Source organism: Poromitra crassiceps (genome assembly GCF_964638095.1).
Source record: "Poromitra crassiceps genome assembly, chromosome: 26".
In the NCBI taxonomy this organism is placed as follows: Eukaryota; Metazoa; Chordata; class Actinopteri; order Beryciformes; family Melamphaidae; genus Poromitra; species Poromitra crassiceps.
Window position 1 is genome coordinate 8852216 of NC_139640.1, and position 20638 is coordinate 8872853.

The 20638-nt window shown below is 42.7% G+C and overlaps 1 protein-coding gene across 1 annotated transcript; it reads left to right on the forward strand.

The window, feature by feature from the left end:
- Positions 1–501: 501 nt before the first annotated feature.
- On the forward strand, positions 502–18740 carry LOC310798928 (meprin A subunit beta-like; the record flags this gene model as incomplete). Its single annotated transcript, XM_083661485.1, has 12 exons — positions 502–507; positions 1323–1337; positions 3364–3442; positions 3595–3712; positions 4031–4209; positions 4729–4947; positions 5042–5194; positions 5868–5906; positions 7769–7981; positions 14882–15334; positions 16070–16255; positions 18652–18740. The coding sequence occupies 12 exons, from the start codon at positions 502–504 to the stop codon at positions 18738–18740; spliced, it is 1749 nt and encodes a 582-aa protein (XP_083517611.1).
- Positions 18741–20638: the final 1898 nt, after the last annotated feature.

Sequence of the window (20638 nt, forward strand, 5' to 3'; positions counted from 1 at the left end):
GAGAGGAGAGGGGAGGAGAGGAGAGGAGAGGAGGGGAGGGGAGAGGAGAGGAGAGGAGAGGAGAGGAGGGGAGAGGAGAGGAGAGGAGAGGAGAGGAGAGGAGAGGAGTGGAGAGGAGAGGAGAGGAGAGGAGAGGAGAGGAGAGGAGAGGAGAGGAGAGGAGAGGAGAGGGACATGCGGCCCAGGCATCAATGGGCCAAAGCTCCTCCCAGACACGCCCAGACATGCCCTCGTATCTGCTCTCCTGGCCTGAAACCTTCAAACAGATGATACTGTAACACATTGACCTACATGGTGTTGAACATTGTGAAAACAATTGACTTAGTGTGGAAGTATTTTAAAATGTAACTCCCTCCCTGTTAATCTGTAGTCAAGAGGGATGATATATCTGGAGGTCCAACGTCCAGCGGTGAACACAGCTTTCATAGCATGCTCATGTTGGCAGCATTGACATTCAGTGGAGCATCTCTCTTGCAGTGGAGTACAGCATTTAACACCGACATGGATGTAAGTTTCAACGTGTGTGTGTGTGTGTGTGTGTGTGTGTGTGTGTGTGTGTGCGCGTGTGCGTGTGTGTGTGCGTGTGCGTGTGCGTGTGTGTGTGTGTGTGTGTGTGTTATACACTCAACAGCTGCAGTACTATGATTGGATAACCTTTCATAACAGTAATGGTTGTACACAGTAAGTGGTAAATTGTATTGAAGGGTATAGCTCTTTCTAATATATGGCATCATCATCTTAAACTGTTAAAGGAACACTCCGCCCATTTTCAACCAGCTTTGTATCATTAGAACATCAGTAGTAAAAAAAAACTGTAAATGGTTTTGAAGTCTGTCATTTAATTTCACAGTTATTGAGTGTTAAAGTGTGGACCAGTGACATCACTGGTCCACACTAACTCAAATTAATAACTCATTAACTCAAATCAACTCTCAATAACTGTCAAACTATTCATCATTCATCTAGTTTGACAGTTATTGAGAGTTGATTTGAGTTCATGAGTTATTAATTTGAGTTAATGTGGACCAGTGATGTCACTGGTCCACACTTTAACACTCAATAACTGTCAAATTAAATGACAGACTTCCAAACCGTTTACAGTTTTCTGATATACTACTGATGTTCTAATGATACAAAGCTGGTTGAAAATGGGCGGAGTGTTCCTTTAAGTGTTTGGAGATCATCCTCATTACATTATAATTACATTACAATACACGTCACCGTGGCAGAAAGTGTGGGTTTTATCTGGCCTTGAAATGTTTTCCCTTTCTGGACAGAAAATGTGTTTTTGTGTGATTCTCCTGGTGAGTTTGGTTTTGCAGCAGATATTCACCCTGGTAAGTTTCTGCCTATGAAGCATTTCATTCACATTGCTGATGAAGCTTTGTAACATTACCGCTGATCGGCTATGTGTCTCACCTGTGTCCACAGCCCACTGCATCAGTAGGAGGTATTGGAGGTGATATAAAGTAGACTGAGGGAGTCACTTTTGAATGGAGAATCAAAACAAATATGGCTCATAATGATTTCAAACTAATAATGATAATGATTGCATGTCTGATCATTTGACACTGCATGGCTACACATGATTTTGATCTCACCCGGAAGAGGCCAGCCAAGAAATGTCTGAGGGGCTTACTGACTGACTGACTGACTGACTCCCCATTGATGAAACACGCATGCGTGAGTGTTGAGCGGCAGCAGCGGCAGTCCGGGTCCAGCCTAGTCTTGTTTTTATCCATTTTCATTCAATTTGTCATCACTGCATAACTTACAGCAGTGGTACTCAGAACTCGTTCATGCCAAGGACCCCTAAACTGACACAAATTATTATTATTATTAGACCACGGACCCCCATTTCAGTGTTTCCCCTACCATTCTACAGGCCTGGCGGGCCCGCCAGGCCAACGACGCCCCCGCCACGCCAGAAGAGGAGATGCAAAAAAATAAAAAAAATAAAAAAATAAATAAATCCTGCTCTCCCCAAAATTTCAATAAACCATAGATCGTTAGATTTTCTTCTATATCAGACACAGGTTTTCATTCCTACCTGACATGTTTCGACGGCAATACTTCCGTCTTCATCAGAGGTGTCACTAGATGAAGATGGAAGTATTGATACTTCCATCTTCATCAGAGGTGTCACTAGATTCGTGTGACAATAAAGACGGGCTGCCGTCTGAAATCGTGTTTTTTTAAAGTATAGACACTATGAGCCTCTTTGGTTCAATAAACCTTTATGGCATATTATTACAAAAAAACAATACTGGTGTTGACAGTGTTGACAGTAATAGAAGATGCAAAATCACTCAAAACAATGAGCATTTTGCTTTTAGGACCATCATGCCAGCGTGCGGCGCTGTTCCAAAACGTGTCAACGTGTGTCGTTGCTTGGGAAACGCACATCCCATAATACAACTGTTCGCATCGCATCCCACCAGTATGATGATACTTGGGATGCCATTGCGAACATAGATGTGAACAGGTTAGCTAAAAGTTTAGCGTCGCCAACGAGGGCCCCCACCGTTGCGATCGGGATACATTCCGAAATCCCTAAATCTTTGTAGGGGATACACTGCATTTGATAAGATTTTCTCATGGGGTTCCCCAATGTCATAAGGTTTTTGCTTTGAGATGTTTTATTACAGAAAGTGTATGAAACCCATGACCAAACCCATCCGTCATTGTGTTACTTATGGATGGAATTATAGTGAAAAAAGAGTATTCCTCTTTTTGCTGGGTACACCCTGGAACCCAGTCAAGGGCCCCTGGGGGTCCTCGGACCCCACTTTGAGAACCACTGACACGATCCCATGTTTCCTCTCAGCTGTGATTTTAGTGAACAATATATTTTTGGAGTCAAAGCACTCAGATGTAACTTAAACAACAACAGGTACACTATATGCTCCCAATTGATTGTTTTACCAGGAGCTGAAGGAGATGGGGATGAAGAAAGAGATCTGGACATTGATGAGATAAACAAAGGTTGGTATTAAAGAGCCATATGCAGCAATATAATATGAATTCATGTTTTTCCTTTTGTTGTTGTTGGTTTTACCATTCGGTGTTGCAGAGGAATATAACAGGACACTTTATACTTTTAGATCTGGATCTGCATGAGGGAGACATTCTGTTGAAGACTGTAAGACCCTCACCTGCATACGTGAAGAAAAAACGCACACACACACGCACGTGTGTGTGTGTGTGTGTGTGTGTGTGTGTGTGTGTGTGTGTGCGTGTGTGTGTGTGTGCGTGTGTGCACACACATACACGGACACACACATACACAACATGCTCACACCACTACTGTATATTGTTCCATTAGTAGTTTTGATCCTCACATAATAGACTTATACTGTACAGGGCAGAGAGAGGAACACTGTCCTAGGAGACCAATTCAGATGGGAGATTCCTGTCCCCTATGTTTTGGACGAGAGCCTTGGTAAGATGCAGAAATGGTTGATATTCTGTGTTAATTCAGCTGTGAAGAAACTATTGTTTACATAGCTGACTCATAAAACGATACCTCTGCATGTTTGCTAGCTGACTCATAAAACATCCGCACGTTTCATGTTTGCTTTGCTTGAACCACAGACCTGAACGCCAAAGGCATTATTCTACGGGCTTTCGAGCAAATACGGCTGAAAACCTGCGTGGATTTCAAACCCCGGGACGACGAACCCAACTACATCTTAGTCATTCAAGATGATGGGTAGAGAACTTCATCACAGGCTGCTCCTTAGTTATAGCCTTGTGCCATTTCTTGTTTTCTTTGTTTATTTCATCTTTTCATTACTACCTTTATCTCATTTGTTATTTTGTGTACATACTGTATATTGACTGTAATATTTTGACAGTGCAGACTGCTTCCATTTAACTTGTCTATCTGTATAAACCCAGTTTAGGCTTTTCGTTCCTGACCTTCAAATGTTTCAACATTTCTTGTTTCTTTCACTATCTCTACTTACAGTGTCCCTATGGTACAAGTCATACTAATACTATTAAAAGACAAACATCTCTATCTCTGCAGATGTTGGTCATATGTTGGGAATCAACAAGGGGGAAACCAAAGTCTGTCTATTGGACAGTGGTGTGATCATATTGCCATAGTAGAACATGAGTTTCTCCATGCGCTGGGCTTCTGGCATGAGCAGTCCAGATATGACAGAGACGACCATGTGACTATTGTCTGGGAAAACATTGAAGAAGGTTTGCTTCATTTTTTGTTCATTATGTTTATTCCAGCAATAGTTCATTTAGGAATATGCTGCATGAATGAATGAATGAATGAAAGTTTTATTTACGTGTCAGGACAAATTACATGACCCATCCCACATGGGATTATCAGACACATCAACATAAAGTAATTACCATATCGATTCCGGTGCATACTCCATCAGACAGCGAAACAGTACACTCAGGAAATGGACAGCAGGAGAACACACAAATTTAACTACAATATGTAGTTAGTAAAATATATGAATTATCTATCATATGTCATCTTTTTCCTCTTATCCCGCGCATATGAAATATATTCGGAAAAAGCAAAGATGTTGTCAAAAAGAAATTCAAGTATGGCTCCTTCTTCAAAGTCTAACAGGTTTAGCTCAGGGGAGTGAACTTTTTTAAATAGTATCTCTCGTAAGTCATGATACAATGGGCAGTACAAAATAAAATGAAATTCATGCATTTCTGAAAAGCCCCTTTTTAATTTTAACCTTCTTTCAGGGAAGGAACACAATTTTTTGAAGCACAGTTCTAGCCACACCAGCACACTCGGCACTCTGTACGACTACATGTCTGTGATGCATTATGGTAAAGACGCCTTCTCTAATGGCAACGGGTCCACCATCATCACCAACCTGCCAGAGTACCACGATGTGATTGGCCAACGTCTGGAAATGAGCTCCAACGACGTTCTGAAGCTAAGAAAGCTTTATAACTGCAGTAAGCAGCGATCGATAAAACACTGTGACCTCAAGTTATTTGTTGTGTTATTCGTAGTATTATATTCTATGTTGTCATTGTCTTTACTCTTCAGCATCTGCCGTCACCTTTCTGCAGTCGTGCAGTTTTGAGGATGAGCACATGTGCGATATGACTCTTTGTGCCAAAGGAAACAGCAGCTGGGAGAGAGTGGGCAGCTCCACAGGCGGACCCATCTCTGACCACAGCAGCCTGGGAGCACAGGGGGGTACGTCAACCTGTAGTCCCGTCCCGTGTAGAAAAACATGTCTTCATTTAGAACTAGGCTACCTGTCATTAAACCTGTGGTTTGTTTGGAAGCCTTTGATATCCAATGTTAGCATAAAGCTGCAAAGTGATGCTTATGCCTTACTCCAGGGATACTCAACTTGCTTTGCCCGGGGGTCACTTTCGTGAAACGATAGGAGGCCAGGGGCCAGTTAATAAACAAACAATATACATTTTTCTGTAGCGGATTGTAGGTTTTTGGGGTGTCAGCCGGAGTTTAGTCTGACAATGTTGTGCACACCGGATAGTTCGTTTAAGTTTTAGTTTTAGTTCGGTTAAGTTAGTTAGGTTAAGTACATACATAAGTGCCTGGGTAGCAAGCAGACGGCGGTATTTGACAATTTAGCAGCTAAATCATAGATTATTGAAAGATATTCCATATTCCAGACTGAAATGCTATAACAGAAGTGGAGTATTGGTCAGAATGACATGAACATTTGCACACTTATTCAGCGGGGATCTTGCATGTTGCGTTCAGGTGCACTGTAAAAAAATAAAAATAAAAAGTTTGCTATTCCATCGCGGGCCCACAGGGGGCACTCGCGGGCCGCAAGTTGAGTATCACTGCCTTACTCTTTCATCTGAATGGATTTTCCTCTCTGTTGCCTTTGTAGTCGAGGTCGTCCTGGAGAACAACTCTTCTCTCTCCAACGGCAAGTGCAGCTGTTTTGCATTCAATCTTTTCATTCGCTGTAATATGAAACTAAACCCGATATGATTTGAACGTCTTGATTTTGCTCTCAAGCAGCAGCATGGTGGATATATCATCAAGAACCAATGACAATACTAATCAGTTGCTTCCCAACCTTTTCTGACTCATGACCCACTTGAACATCTCAAAATGTTCACAGCCCACATCTGAAACAGTATAGAGACAGTCCGCATGTCTGGGAACGCCCATACAGGCTGTAGGAACGCCCACAATAGACACTGGGGGCGGGGTCAGGGTGGGGTAAAAACCCCCGTTCTATCCATTCAGCAAAGTTATAATTTAGTTGATAGCCCAGCCCAGGCAGACACGATCGGGGATTTAACCACCGCAGTAAACGCACATCTGAGCAGACATCTGTGTTCTGCTCTAGAACCCCCAAACCTGTAGTTTAGAGCCGCAGCACCGTCTTTTGGTGAGTCAGCCCATGAGATATATGGGCGGTTTTACCCCACTCGCGCGCCAGCCGTTTAACATTTTGTGGGCGTTCCCAGACATGCGGACTGTCTGAGGGCAAATAATGCATTATCAGGGCACGTCTTTAGCGATAAAAGGAGCTGTCCATCAGCGCCACACAGAAATCAGAAACTAAAAGTGAGGGGCTGTCTGCAATAGGCTAATTAACGAATAATTGATTACAAATTAAATAACGGTATCATTCACCATTCAACATTACACTATTGTCATTGTTGTCCCAGAAACTCAGATGGCATCGACTCTTGCTAATGATACTTCCACCAATCAAACTGGTGAGTCTGCTCTTTTTCTAAAAAGCTATTAACTACCAACGTAAAGACACTGAAAATGTGTGTGTGTGTGTGTGTGTGTGTGTGTGTGTGTGTGTGTGTGTGTGTGTGTGTTTCCAAAGTCATTTTTGCACTAAGGTTGTTTGCTGTGTTAAGCTGTGTTCACACCGAGATATTTATTTTTCTCTCTGTCGCTCGATTCAACCCTTTGGAATCGCTCTGTCGCTCTGTTTAAATCGCTCGTCAACAGGCACAATAATTGACGGACATCTGGGGGCTATAACGTTATGCATTGTCATGATATTTGTCCACTACGAGCCACCATAGTTGTTTACAAGCAAAGCCTATCAGCGTGCCCCTAACGCGAGCTCCATACCGGTAGTACAGACTTCACTTCATGTCAGCTGTCAGCCTGTCAATCAGCTGTCAATGCGGTTTGTTGCTCGCCCTGCGAACAGCGAGCGACTGATGCCAGCGTAATTTCGCTCGAGTTGGGATATTTCATCTCGGGCGACGAGTGAATTTTCTCCCTATCGCTCTGTCTCTGTCGCTCAGACGCCCAGTGATTTTTGTCCCGGCCGAATATACGCTCAATCGCTCGTTTGCATTGACTTTGTATGTAAACTCGATGCCAGTCTTTTAACCAGCTGACCAGCCAATCAAAGTCATTTCTCTCACCGACTGCCTGAGTCCAATAGAGAGCCGCAGGAATGAGTCCGGAAATCATCGATGCTAGTGTAACCGAGTTGAATCAGCGCAGATTCCTCGTGAGTCCCGAGTGGTAGCGAGTGGATTGGTTAAACTCACTCCCCAGGTATAAAGGCATGTTAACCAGCTCCGCCAAGGGAGCTAGCTCTCTTGGTGTTGCGGTTAACATGTCGGACTCCCAAGCCGAGGGTCGGCAGTTCGAATCCACCCCTGGACAAGCCCTTAACATGGGTTGCTGCAAGTACCACCTACACAACGTCGTTACATCGGTGTGAACGCATGCTTTAGAAGCAGTAGCATGAAGATGATTTTAGTGCTAAGAAACTGGGCAAGGATTCCATGCTTCTTATAGGTGGAGGCTTCTTCATGCACTACAGCACGGCTTCTGGAGAAGTTGGAGATGGAGCCAAAATGCAGAGCAGGAGAATGAATCCACAGAGACGGTTTCAGTGCCTCCAGTTCTTCTACTATCACAGTGGAGGTGGCCGAGACCAGCTCAACATCTGGATCAGAGAGTATGAGGGAAACACACAGGGAGACGTCCGTCTGATGGACCAGATCACAGGTGATTGTCACATGTATATTTTTGATGTACATGCTACATCATGGATAGTAGACTTGGTGGCCCGTGGGCCACATCCGGCCCGTCAAAGTTTCCCATCCAACCCACCAAATATGAATGATTTCAGAAAATGTGAGGAGGAAAAAATGATATTTAGAATATCTAGCATGGGTTGTTATCAGGGTGGGAATTACACAGAGCCTCCGTTGCCCCTCCCTCTGACCATGATACCCTGAGATCCCTAAGGCCACCTTGGCCATGCCCTGCTACCAGCTACTGTCGGTTGCTTTAAAAGTGTCAGTGGTCTCAGTTTAATCTAGCCTGCCCTATGCAAAGGATGTGTCATTGGCTCATTTTAAAGCAGCTACGAACAAGATTTTTGATTGTTATTAAACAGTCTAAATGTAATATTGATGCATCACATCATCTTACCTACAATAGTAGCTGAGACCAAAGCCCTGTGAATCGGAGATTGCTCTCTTGATGATTATAGAGTCTCTGTCTGTCTACCGGCGGGCCGGATAAAACCGGAAGTGAAACGAAACGGTTTACGGCAGCTGCCTGCCTTCAGCCGTTTCGCTCTGCCTAGCAACAGACCATAAACACGGAGAACGCCATGCAGGGGCTTGCTACTCTCGCGAACGTCTCTCGTTATATTCTAACAGTTTGTTTGGAAGTAATTTTGTTATTTTGTGGTTATGGCCGAAGTGGCTGCCGCAAACCGTTTCATTTCACTTCCTGATCTGCCCCGGCCTCAGACAGACTAATCGTCAAGACAACACTGGCCGATTCACTCGGGGTTCAAGCGAGACTACTCGCCGTTGGTCTCGTCTACTATTAGAGGTAAGATGTGATGCATCGATATCAAATTTAGACTGTTTAATAACAATCGAAAATCTTGCTCGTAGCTGCTTTAAAGGAACACTCTGCCCATTTTCAACCAGCTTTGTATCATTAGAACATCAGTAGTATATCAGAAAACTGTAAACTGTTTTGAAGTCTGTCATTTAATTTGACAGTTATTGAGTGTTAAAGTGTGGACCAGTGACATCACTGGTCCACACTAACTCAAATTAATAACTCATTAACTCAAATCAACTCTCAATAACTGTCAAACTAGATGAATGGTGAATAGTTTGACAGTTTTTGAGAGTTGATTTGAGTTAATGAGTTATTACCTTGAGTGTTAAAGTGTTAAAGTGTGGACCAGTGACATCACTGGTCCACACTTTAACACTCAATAACTGTCAAATTAAATGACAGACTTCAAAACCGTTTACAGTTTTCTGATATACTACTGATGTTCTAATGATACAAAGCTGGTTGAAAATGGGCAGAGTGTTCCTTTAAATAAAGTTTGGTTAATAATTCGGCTGCCCATTTTCAACCAGCTTTGTATCATTAGAACATCAGTAGTATATCAGAAAACTGTAAACGGTTTTGAAGTCTGTCATTTAATTTGACAGTTATTGAGTGTTAAAGTGTGGACCAGTGATGTCACTGGTCCACACTTTAACACTTTAACACTCAAGTTAACTCATTCAGGGCCAGTTTAGGACTGACAATATTTAGCACAGGCCAAAGATTTTCATAATTGTTGGTCATCTTTCAAGACCCACAGTAAATTATCTATTAGCACCAGAGTGATTTGCAATACCTCAAAATGAAGATGTACGTCTCTGGGTTCACCAGGAAAAAAAAAGTGAGCTTTTAGCATGTTCTGTACTCTACTTATAGCCATTTATATACACCCTGTTTTCCCCCAGAATGTCTCCCAGAGAAAATAAACAGGAGAAAAGGCAATTTTTGTAAAAGGGCACAATCTCAGGCATAACTCACTCTCAATTCTTTTATTTTGAACTGTATTGACATCAGACATGTAAATATTATTCGTTAGGACACAAATGACAAAAAAAAATATATATATATATATATATATATACACATGAAGTGCTTTTTTTTTTTACATTCAACAATACAGTTTACTCGGTGTGAGTGTGCAGACAGACAGACAGACAGACAGACAGACAGACAGACACACCGACAGACAGACAGACAGACAGACAGACAGACAGACAGACAGACACACACACACACACACACACACACACACACACACACACACACACACGATCCTTTTAGATTTCTAACCCCACATAGGATAAGCAATAACCACGCCCTGTGGCGCTGGGATTGGCCAGGAGCAACACTGGAGGGCACGCAGCCCAGCGATTTCATGAACCAACTGAAGAGCTCTTGAGAAGGACAGCGGGCTGCTGTGACTGCCTTCTGCCCGCTGCTGCCTAGCTGTTCCTGTGTTTATTTTGATTTGTTCTGGTACACCCGTCCTCGTCCATGTCTCCCTGTCATATCTATGATCGTTCCCGTTTTCCCCTCGGCTATTCAACACGTCCTCACCGCCCTCGCAAACTGATCGATCATTTCCTCATTCCTCCGATGATCAAACACATCTCTTGATTACTTTCTCCCGTTTTCTCCTGGCTGGCACAGAGGAAGGCGACTCCAGCTCGTGCAGCGCGCCGAGGGCGTTTCAATGGCGTTTCTCCTGTCTGCACAAGGAAGCGTTACCCGTTTTGCTGCTTTTCCTCTTGCTCAATTTCAAAACAACAGCTGCGGTATGTGTTTGATCGCGTGCTGTCGGCTACCCTTTGAAGGCAGGGACCTGTGTCTATGTCACAGGCTGGGCAAGTGTTTGCTGCAGGCGCTGCACCAATAAAAACAAAAACACGTCAAACACGTCATTGGCGGGGAGGGCTATTTCTGATAACACGTCAAAGACGTCATTGGCGGTGAATGAGTTAATAACTCATTAACTCAAATCAACTCTCAAAAACTGTCAAACTATTCACCATTCATCTAGTTTGACAGTTATTGAGAGTTGATTTGAGTTAATGAGTTATTAATTTGAGTTAGTGTGGACCAGTGATGTCACTGGTCCACACTTTAACACTCAATAACTGTCAAATTAAATGACAGACTTCAAAACCGTTTACAGTTTTCTGATATACTACTGATGTTCTAATGATACAAAGCTGGTTGAAAATGGGCAGAGTGTTCCTTTAAATAAAGTTTGGTTAATAATTCGGCTTTTTTTTTTCTTTCGATGGGCCTCTGACTGCATGCTTTGTGTAATTGTGAAGATTGGATTCTTTTGCAACAGCGATCATTTCATTGCAAATGAGGCGATAGGCTAACAGGTTTAGCATGACAGACATTTGGCAGGATGAATGCCTATACTCCATTCTTCATTAATGCTGTGATTTTCCAGATCAACTTTCTGATTTTAGGCTCTTTGAGAGTGTCATTTTTGCCTACCATTGATGGACAACAACGGGACAGTTGCCCAAAAGTGAAGCCAAAATATCCTGATCACCCCCTGGTGGCTGGCTGCAGTATAGGTGTTAGGAGTCTGTTCACACCAGTGCAGTCTCAGTTGCTCACATTGATATTGATACACATTGATATATAGATACACACCAGAGGAGGTTTTTCCAGTGAGGCATAGGAGGATGGTCCTCCTCTATTAGATTGGGGATTTTATATTAAAAAAAATATATATTAAAAAAATATATTTTTTATTTTTATTTTTATATTTTTCATTTTTCATATTTTTTTTTATAATAAAATATCAATCAAATGTGTTTTTTCTTATGTGCAGACGCTCATTTTTTCATTCATTATATAGCTCCATGCAGAAGAGTCACTCTGGCCCTGGTCCCAGCATGGGGGAGGGGATTAAAAAAACACCCGCCCTGTGAGCTTGATTTATTTGGTAATTTATCTAATGAAAAAATAAGATTGGTTGAAAAAGACTTGCAATTCACAGAAAACAGTGGAGTGATGTGTTTTCCAACGAATCAGATTGAGCTAACAGTTACTGTAGGAGGGAGCTCTCCCTTAGCCCGTGAAACCAGGTGAAACCCTAATTGGTTGTTGTTTGATTGATAGATTGCTTGACATTGATTGACATTCTGTATTGTCCAATGCTGAATAGCCTACGTCTGAAAATCTTGTTGAATCCAGAGCTCTGGTTGAATCTAGCTCCGTTGTCAGTAGGAACTAGGAAATGATGACCACGCTGACAACCTGACACATTCATAGATAGATTTACAGACAGTAGTAGCACCTATACTTTCCCCTTTCCCTGTTTTTTATTATCAAACAGTAAGTTAGCTCACAAGCCGTTGCATGAGCGCCCGAACGCGATTTTCTGCAACAAGTTTAGAGACTGCAGCGGGGTACACGGAGGCTCCCGAGGTCGCAAACACTGGGATACTGCTGCAACCTCATCGGCTGCACGGCGCACCGACTACAGACAGCTGTGACAGCATTGGATATGCAAGTACCGGTAAGTCAATTAAATTTGAGTTATCCAGGTCTTCTACTAAATTCGGCGTCCACCAAGCAGCGCTATTATATTGTTTTATGCTGAATAGCCCGCCATTTCCTAATACAATGGCGAAACGCAACGAAACATGCAATTTGCATGTTTAATTGCATGTTGTTCCACCATGTTTCGTTCCGCGCTGCCAAATTCAATGGAATGAAACAAAACTTGTAGCCTATGTTGGACATAGTGAAGTGTTTTTGATTGATTTGTTCATCCATCAAACCTTTTACTGACCGACTAACTGTAGCCTTAATATCTTACTTTATTTTGAGGTGCAAACATTGCTCAGCCAGAAATTATTCCCACTTCAACTCTCTTTCTCCTGGGTGCACCTAACGTTAAAATGCACCAGAGGACATCCATCTTATTTGTCCTCAATCTGCATTGAAAATGTGTGAAAATTCACCTTCTTGCAACAGTTGTAGTCTAAGCTAGTGGTTTTCAAAGTGGGTTACCCAGCAAAAAGGGGGGATTAATCTATTTTCACTATAATTCCATCCATAAGTAACACAATCACAGAATGTACGACTATTTTGGTCATGGGTTTCATATAATGTCTGATAAAACATCTAGCAAAACTCTTATCAGATGGGGGACCCTGGAACAAAATCTTATCTATATGGGGGTGCGTGGTGTAATTTGTGTTACTGTAGTTTAGGGCTCCTTAACATGAGCAAGTTCAATAAACACTGGCCTGGGCTACATCTTCTGCCATAAAAGTTATTGCAGTTGAGGAATCTGTCAAGCCAGCACCCAAGTTTTAGGATTGTGTGATTGAATTAAACTGAAATTAAGTTTGATGTTGCCTGTTACAGTGTAGATGGTAAAGCCTAATCATTTCTATTGATCTGGTTTCCTTGAAGGAGAGTGCTGCTGCTATTGAGGGGGTGAGGCAGCATCAGGTCGCGGCCGGGGAGCGCATAGACCACTCTGCTCACACAGGACAAGATGGGCTGCACAACATGGCAGCTGCTCAGGTGAGTCAAAGCTCCCAAATTGTTTGCCATCAGAACGAGAGCCCCCGGATCCCATATGTGTGCCATGCATTATTAACCCCAATTATTGATTACATTTTTTAAAAACAAATTATTAAGTAATGATGACATCAGCTCTATTTAACAAGGAGTTTATTTCACAGGATTAATAAGGCTTTACATTTATGACATTTTCAAACCAAAACTTTATTATACAGTAAACCACATTGATGTGTGGAAGCACTAGTGTCGTTAAGTGGCCTGTTACAGTGTAGATGGTAAAGCAGTCTGTAGCCTAATCATTTCTATTGATCTTGTTTCTTTGAAGGAGAGGCATGGACGCAGACACAGAGAGTGGGATGGCGAAGAAAACCTTGTGGATTTTGTGTTGTCACAGCCTTTCTACAGTTTGGATCATGCAACAAAGTTGAGGATCAAGACTGCAGGGCGACCAACTCCACAGATAACTATGAAAAAAACAACCATGATCTGCGGTCAGCAGAAAGAGACCAAGCTGAATATGGTCTGGTATGAGAGATATTCTATAAATGTGTCTGAGCTTAGATTTTGGATATCATAATACCATGATATAACGGCAGAAGTGTTGTCTTTTCCTGGGTTTAAAAGCTGCATTATTACAGTAGTAAAGTGATGTACAATTGTGATGTAATTTTCTGACTGTTCTATTATTTGCTTTTACCCACTTAGTCATTATGTCCACATTACTGATGATTATTGATCAAAAATCTCATTGTGTAAAAAATATTTTCTGAAAGCACCAATATTGTTCTCCCAGGCCTATAGTAAAGACATCAGGCTTAGTGGTGTTAGATTGTCAATCCCGTAGCAGAAAGATCACAGGTTTGATTCTTTCACCAGCTATGTATTCCACTGACTTGTCTTTGACTCAGACACTGAACCCTGACTGCTCACTCACTTTCCGTCAGTCTCTGGATGAGAGTTTGTTTTGTATGTTGTTAAAACTGCAAATAAAATATATATAAAAAAATGAAAGTGGAGTAATCCTAATGCTAATTTAAAATGAGATATTCCTTTAAATCTGTCTTCAAACTGCAAAAGAGAAAAAAAAAACACCCAAATTTTTTTAAGGGGCGGCGCCCTTCGGGCGCCGCACTGCCGTCCTCCCCTGTTCCCAAGCTCACCAGCCGCCACTGATACACACACACACACACACACACACACACACACACACACACACACACACACACACACACACACACACACACACACACACATATATATATAATTTGCTGTAATTTTGTCATATCATAATCTCACAAAATTATGATTACAAACATAAAAGTTGTATAGGCTATACATAAATTATTAAAAAAAATCTATATATATATATGTATATTATGTTGTATTTTTAAATTGAGAATTTTGGATTGAAATCCTACAAATGAAAGGATGATTTTGCATGTGCACTATGCTATATAGAGGAGTAATAACAGAAACATGTGATCAGAGTGTGTATTATGATTTGTCATGTGACAGCTCCACCAGAGTCTTTCTGGAAGCTCCGCCATGTTCCTCTCAACTCCACCAAGCCCTTCCAGGTGGAGTTTGAGGTTCGTAAAGGAGCAGGGAACTCTTCAGGGGGCTTCTCCATCGATGACATCAACCTGTCTGAGACCGAGTGTCCACATCACATCTGGCACATCTCCAGCTTTGACAGGTTTCTGGCAAACAGCAGTGTCGGTGCGAGCTTAGTGAGCCCGAGGTTCCTCACCACACAGAGCTATGGACTCCAGCTGCTGTTGCGACTATACTCCGATCGCTTAGGGCTCTTCTTTCGCCTGGTGTCCACCGACTATGATGACCAGCTCCGGTGGCCGTGCGCCGGGAGACAGGTGACCATCCTGCTGCTGGACCAGAGCCACCGTATGCAGCAGCGCATGTCCAAGCAGTTCAGTATCACCACCGATTCAGAGAGAACGTTCACTGGAGGTTAGTGACCAGTGTTGGGGGTAACTCATTACAAAAGTAACATATTACATGTAATATATTACTTTTAGCAGTAACTCAGTAATATAACTTATTACTTATAGGATTTCAGTAATATTATACCGGTTACTTTGTCAAGTAACTCAAGTTACAAATTGAGTAATTTTGTTTTTAATCAAAGCACATACGGTATTTAAATAAAGATACAATCATTTGTGTGTTTATGCAAATAACCACTATAGATGACAATAACAAAGGAAAAGAATAACATTTAGAATTTTGGATTATTTACACTTAAGGCGGTTGACATTATTTTTTGGGATGGTTCCGGGGCGGCGATGTCATTCTACTGCTGCTGTTGTTTTGGTGAAAGTAATGCAAAAGTAGTGTAATAAGTAACGAGTTACTCTACCCAGACAGTAATATTGTAAAGTAACTTATTACTTTCAAATGAAATGTAGTATATTACATTTTTAAAGTAACTTGCCCAACACTGTTAGTGACTGGATGATAAAGACAAAAGAAAAGAAAAGAAAGAAAAGCACTGAAAATGAGAATTATACTGGATGTGTGTGTGTGTGTGTGTGTGTGTGTGTGTGTGTGTGTGTGTGCGTGCGTGCGTGCGTGCGTGCGTGCGTGCGTGTTTGTGCGTGTGTGCGTGTGATCTTTGAAGAGTGTCACATTTGTTTTTGTATGGTATTTTTCACTTCCTCAACCAATTGTCATTATTTCTCCAAGACAATGGGGAGACATTTCTCTACTGGGACAAACCCAGGAAGGTGGGACATCTCGTAAACACGTCCAATGGAGAGTCGTTCTACGCTGGACCAACCCTCGGCTACCGCCGCTTCTTGTCCCTCGATGCGTTCTGGTCAGGAAACTTCATAAAAGGAGGCGACGTCTTCTTTCTTGTCAACTTTGATGGTAGGTGTTACAATATGCACAATGACTCTTCTCTTTGTGTTCATATCCATCCAGCCAGATCTGTCAACGTGTCCCAATATATTTCAAGTGTGTGAAGTATCCTCTTACTGTAATACAGGAGTTTTCTATTGATTTACAGCGTGTCTGGATGTAAATAGCTAACCCATCAACAGTTAAGGTCATTCTAGTGTCCTTCTATTAATCAGCAACTTTCTAATGGCAGATTGCCCTGGAGGGTAAGGGCCTGTGTCCACCTAGCGTCTTTTCATCAGCTCCAGGGTCTTTTTTCAGTTGTTTCCAATGGGGGGAGAGCGTATGCGAGCGCACACAGACGTCTAGAGAAAGTGCGCTGCGCCCAGCGTCTATTTTCAGAGCTCCGGCGTTTTTGTGCGCCCAACTCCCAGCGCTCCCAGCTGAAATTATTTTAACTTTTCAGAAAGACGCTGGTGTCGGGTGCTGCTTTTCTGGTAACTCGCAACAGAGACAGAAAGGCTAAATTGTGGGAGCAGATTGGCTAGACACTTGATATTTCTGGTGAGTGTTGAGCTAAATCACAGTATGTGTGTTGTTTGCTAATGTTAGCTGTCAGCTATCAAGCTACTACCGCACTGAGCTAACGTTAGTTTCAGACTGCTTCCTTGTTATATTGTGCGCTGGGATCAGCGCTCCCCACCGCACTCCCAGCGTTTAGCAGTCGGAAAAAGACGCTCGGTGGACACAGGCCCTAAGTGGGTTCATAACATGACATTAGAGCAACATGTATCTTCATCATGCATGCTAATGTTTCTAAATGCATCTGTGCAAAATGGGGCAGTGGTGGCCCAATGGTTAGAGAAGCGAGCTTGTGACCGGAAGGTCGTCGGTTCAATCCCCGGGACCGGCAGGATAAATCTGGGTGGGGAAAGTGAAAAGGCAGCGCTTGCCCCTCCCTCATTACCACCACTGAGGTGCCCTTGAGCAAGGCCCTTAACCCCAACTGCTCCAGTGGAGCTGCTCAGTGGCCAGCAGATCAGACTGTGGTTGTGCTGGTCAGCTTCCAGGTATGAATGTGTGTGTGAATGTGAACAGGGCGCTCCTGAGAAAGAGAGCATTGCTCTCAGTGAGACTCCCCCTGTATAAATAAAGGTAAAAAAAAAAAAAAAAAACATTTTCCATCTCTTCAACCCTAACGGCTATTTTTCAGATACGTCGAGCCTGCGCGTGAACGCGTCAGTCCTTCCTGAGCCTCACCTGTGGACTAATTTGAGTCACGTGACACTGATGCACACAGATGACAGAGGAACCTGCCTAAACCAACTGTAAGAGATGCACCTCACAGATAAATCATGATAAGATGCACCAAACATCTTGAATGACGAGGTTGAAAGACTGTCCCGTATGCCAGGAGGACACAGTAGAGTGCATGCTGTGAGGAAACACCCAGTGACACATCAAAAGCCTTATTAATACTGTCTCCCTCCTCTGCCAGGAAGGACAATACAACACCCACCACTTCATCTGCGCTCAGGTATGTTTGTCTTGTATCTCACCTCGGATCACGGGAGGCTGATTATAGATAATAGAAGACAAGCCATGTTGTATGTCATGTCGGCGCCTAAGGTTTATTAAGCTGGACATGGGACATGCACACTGATTTGCTTCAAAACAGGAAGTTGGGAAGCTGGAGAAAAAAGTTATAATATGATCTTTGCACTGAAGAGGACACATCTGTCATTATTCTTCACTATTTATTTGATGTCCTGGGTTCGATTCCCACCCCTGGGACGCTGTAAGCGTTGAAGAAGTGTGTGCCCGTTCGCATGTCCATACACACACACACACACACACACACACACAAGAGACAGACACACACGCACACACAAAGTCCCAGTGATGATGTAATCAATGATGTCGTAAATTGTGACATCATCAGTGATGCAGCGGGCGAGCTTAGGAATCGAGCGCCCGTAGCACGCGAGATGCCTAGTTTGAATAATTAGCTGTTTATTATGCTGGACTCATAGGTTGGACCTCACTAGCAAACACATTAGTAGCTAGCAGCTAGCTCTAAAAGGGCAAGGGAAAAAGTGAAAAGCGAGCATATTCCAAAAAATGATGCAACTTGGGTGCAGGGCACATGTAATATCAAGTCACAACAGAAAAGCCAGCACAAACAAAAAAAAACGAAGAAGGCCTACGTGCCGCCGAAACTTGTTTGTTGCTGTGCTGCTGCCCCAGCTGGTATTAAAACCTCTAAAAGGACTTTTTTTGTGTGCTGGCTTTTCTGTTGTGAGCTCTAAAAGGGCCACATTGTATTCTTTGTTGTCCTTATCGAAACGCCTTGATATCATGTAGTACCTTTTTTGTCACCATTAATGACCTTCACCTCTGACCTTGTCTTCCCAGTCTATCCACAGGAACCATGGTGTCAATGCTGACAGCCTCAGTGGCTCTAATGGCAGCAGGCAGCCTTGCCCACAGCCTTCTGAAAGTGGAAACTCTGTAACTGCAGGCAAAGAATGAGAATGGGATATTATTTAAGCAATATAGCATGAGAGCAAGTGTGTTGTGGCGAATATATCCCGCTGATAAGCTGTTATCCCACGAGGCCGCAGGCCGAGTGGGATAACAGCTGATCAGCGGGATATATGCCACAACACCACGCAGCTCGAGTGCTATATTGCTTTTATAAAACGGTTTCCAAGTATAATAATATAATAATAATAATACTATAAGTCCGACTGGCATGGTATTCTGATAGAGTCAGTTGAAACACTACTGTAAGGCGGGACCCCAAGAACGTGCGGGTGATTTGATTGGATCGTTCTGGAGACTGAAGTTGACATTGGCCAATCCTGGCGCCTGCTGAGAAGCTGAGAGCTTTCTGGAAAGCCGACAGGCAGCTCGAGCGCAGCGCTGCATTCTCAGCGCTTGCTGAGAAGCTGAGTGCTTTCTGCAAAGCCCGACACCAACTAACGTTACGCGGTTAAATGCGGGGTTAACAGCCTTTTTTTTTGCAAAGAAGACATTAGCCCGCATTTATTCTTGTACAAAACATAATTTTCTGCGAAGTATTAGTAAAGTTATAAGCGAAGATCGATTCACAAGGATCTGACAGCTGTCTCCGCCATTTGTTTTTTTTTGAGGTAACCAAAGGCTTTTAGTAAGAGAGTTGCCATGGCAACCAATAACCCATGGCCATGGGTTATTGGAGTGGGTTATTGGATTTATACAATGGCTGTGAACCAATCAGATTGCTTGATTTGAGAGAGCCGTTTTATAATTTACTTTATACCATGGTCTGGGTGAATACTCTTTTCTGATTGGCCGGCAGGTGTGTGTTAAAACTGTTTGCTTAATTATACCTAGTGTCCTCTAGAGAGAGAGTGGCGTCAGCGGAGGACCAAAATGCGAGACTCATTAGCCAATCAACAGCCAGGAATGGGTCTCGCGCTACTTTTGCGTGCTAAAATAAAGCTGATAATGTACAATTTGATTCAAGTGGGGGGAAAAACCCTTTCAGAGTACAACACAAACTGTCCATTTTGCTGCAACTCGACAGTGCTGCTTAATCCAGGACCTTACTTCCTGGAACTCTTGAAAGTAAAAAACTGGTCCATTGGAGTGAATGGAGATGTCAGGACTCTTCTATCTACACACGGCCCTGATTATACCATGGTCTGGATGAATGCTTGTTTCTGATTGGTCAGCAGGTGTGCGTTAAAGGAACAGCTCACCCTAAAATCCAAAATACATATTTTCCCTCTCACCTGTAGAGCAGGTTTATGTTAAACTATGCACTGATACATAGTTTATGCCTTCTCTCCAATACAATGGAACTGGATGGTGCTCAAAGTGCCAAAGAATTACATTTGAAAAACTCAACAGCATTGTCTCTTTCCAGAAATCATGACTATTTTCTTTTGACCGAACTCCACCCGCTAGCTGCTAGCTAGTTCCTTCAAAATGTTTTAAATAAACAGAGGCTATAATATTATAGGCTCGGCTGTGTATGGTAGTTGAAACATAGTTTCAAGTTGACGTTTATTTATGTTTGTAGTTAAAACAAAAACATAAATACTGTATAGGCTACATACAGTACAACACAAAAGGCTGTTATTTACCCTTTGTCGCCACCTGGTGAGTAAATATATATAACTAAAACCATTAAAATTGACAACCGGTCCGCGACTTTTTTCCCATGTATCTACTGGTCCTTGGCACAAAAAAGGTTAGGAACCCCTGCTCTAGAGGACACTAGATGAGACTAATGGAAGAGAAAAGATTTCTACCTTCTGAAAAGGCAATACCAGCCAAAATAAACATTGTGTTACATTGCTTTGAAACGTGTGGTCTCCCTTTTTTGTCAAGTCCATTGAGCCTGGGCAGTGGCAATGTACTTAG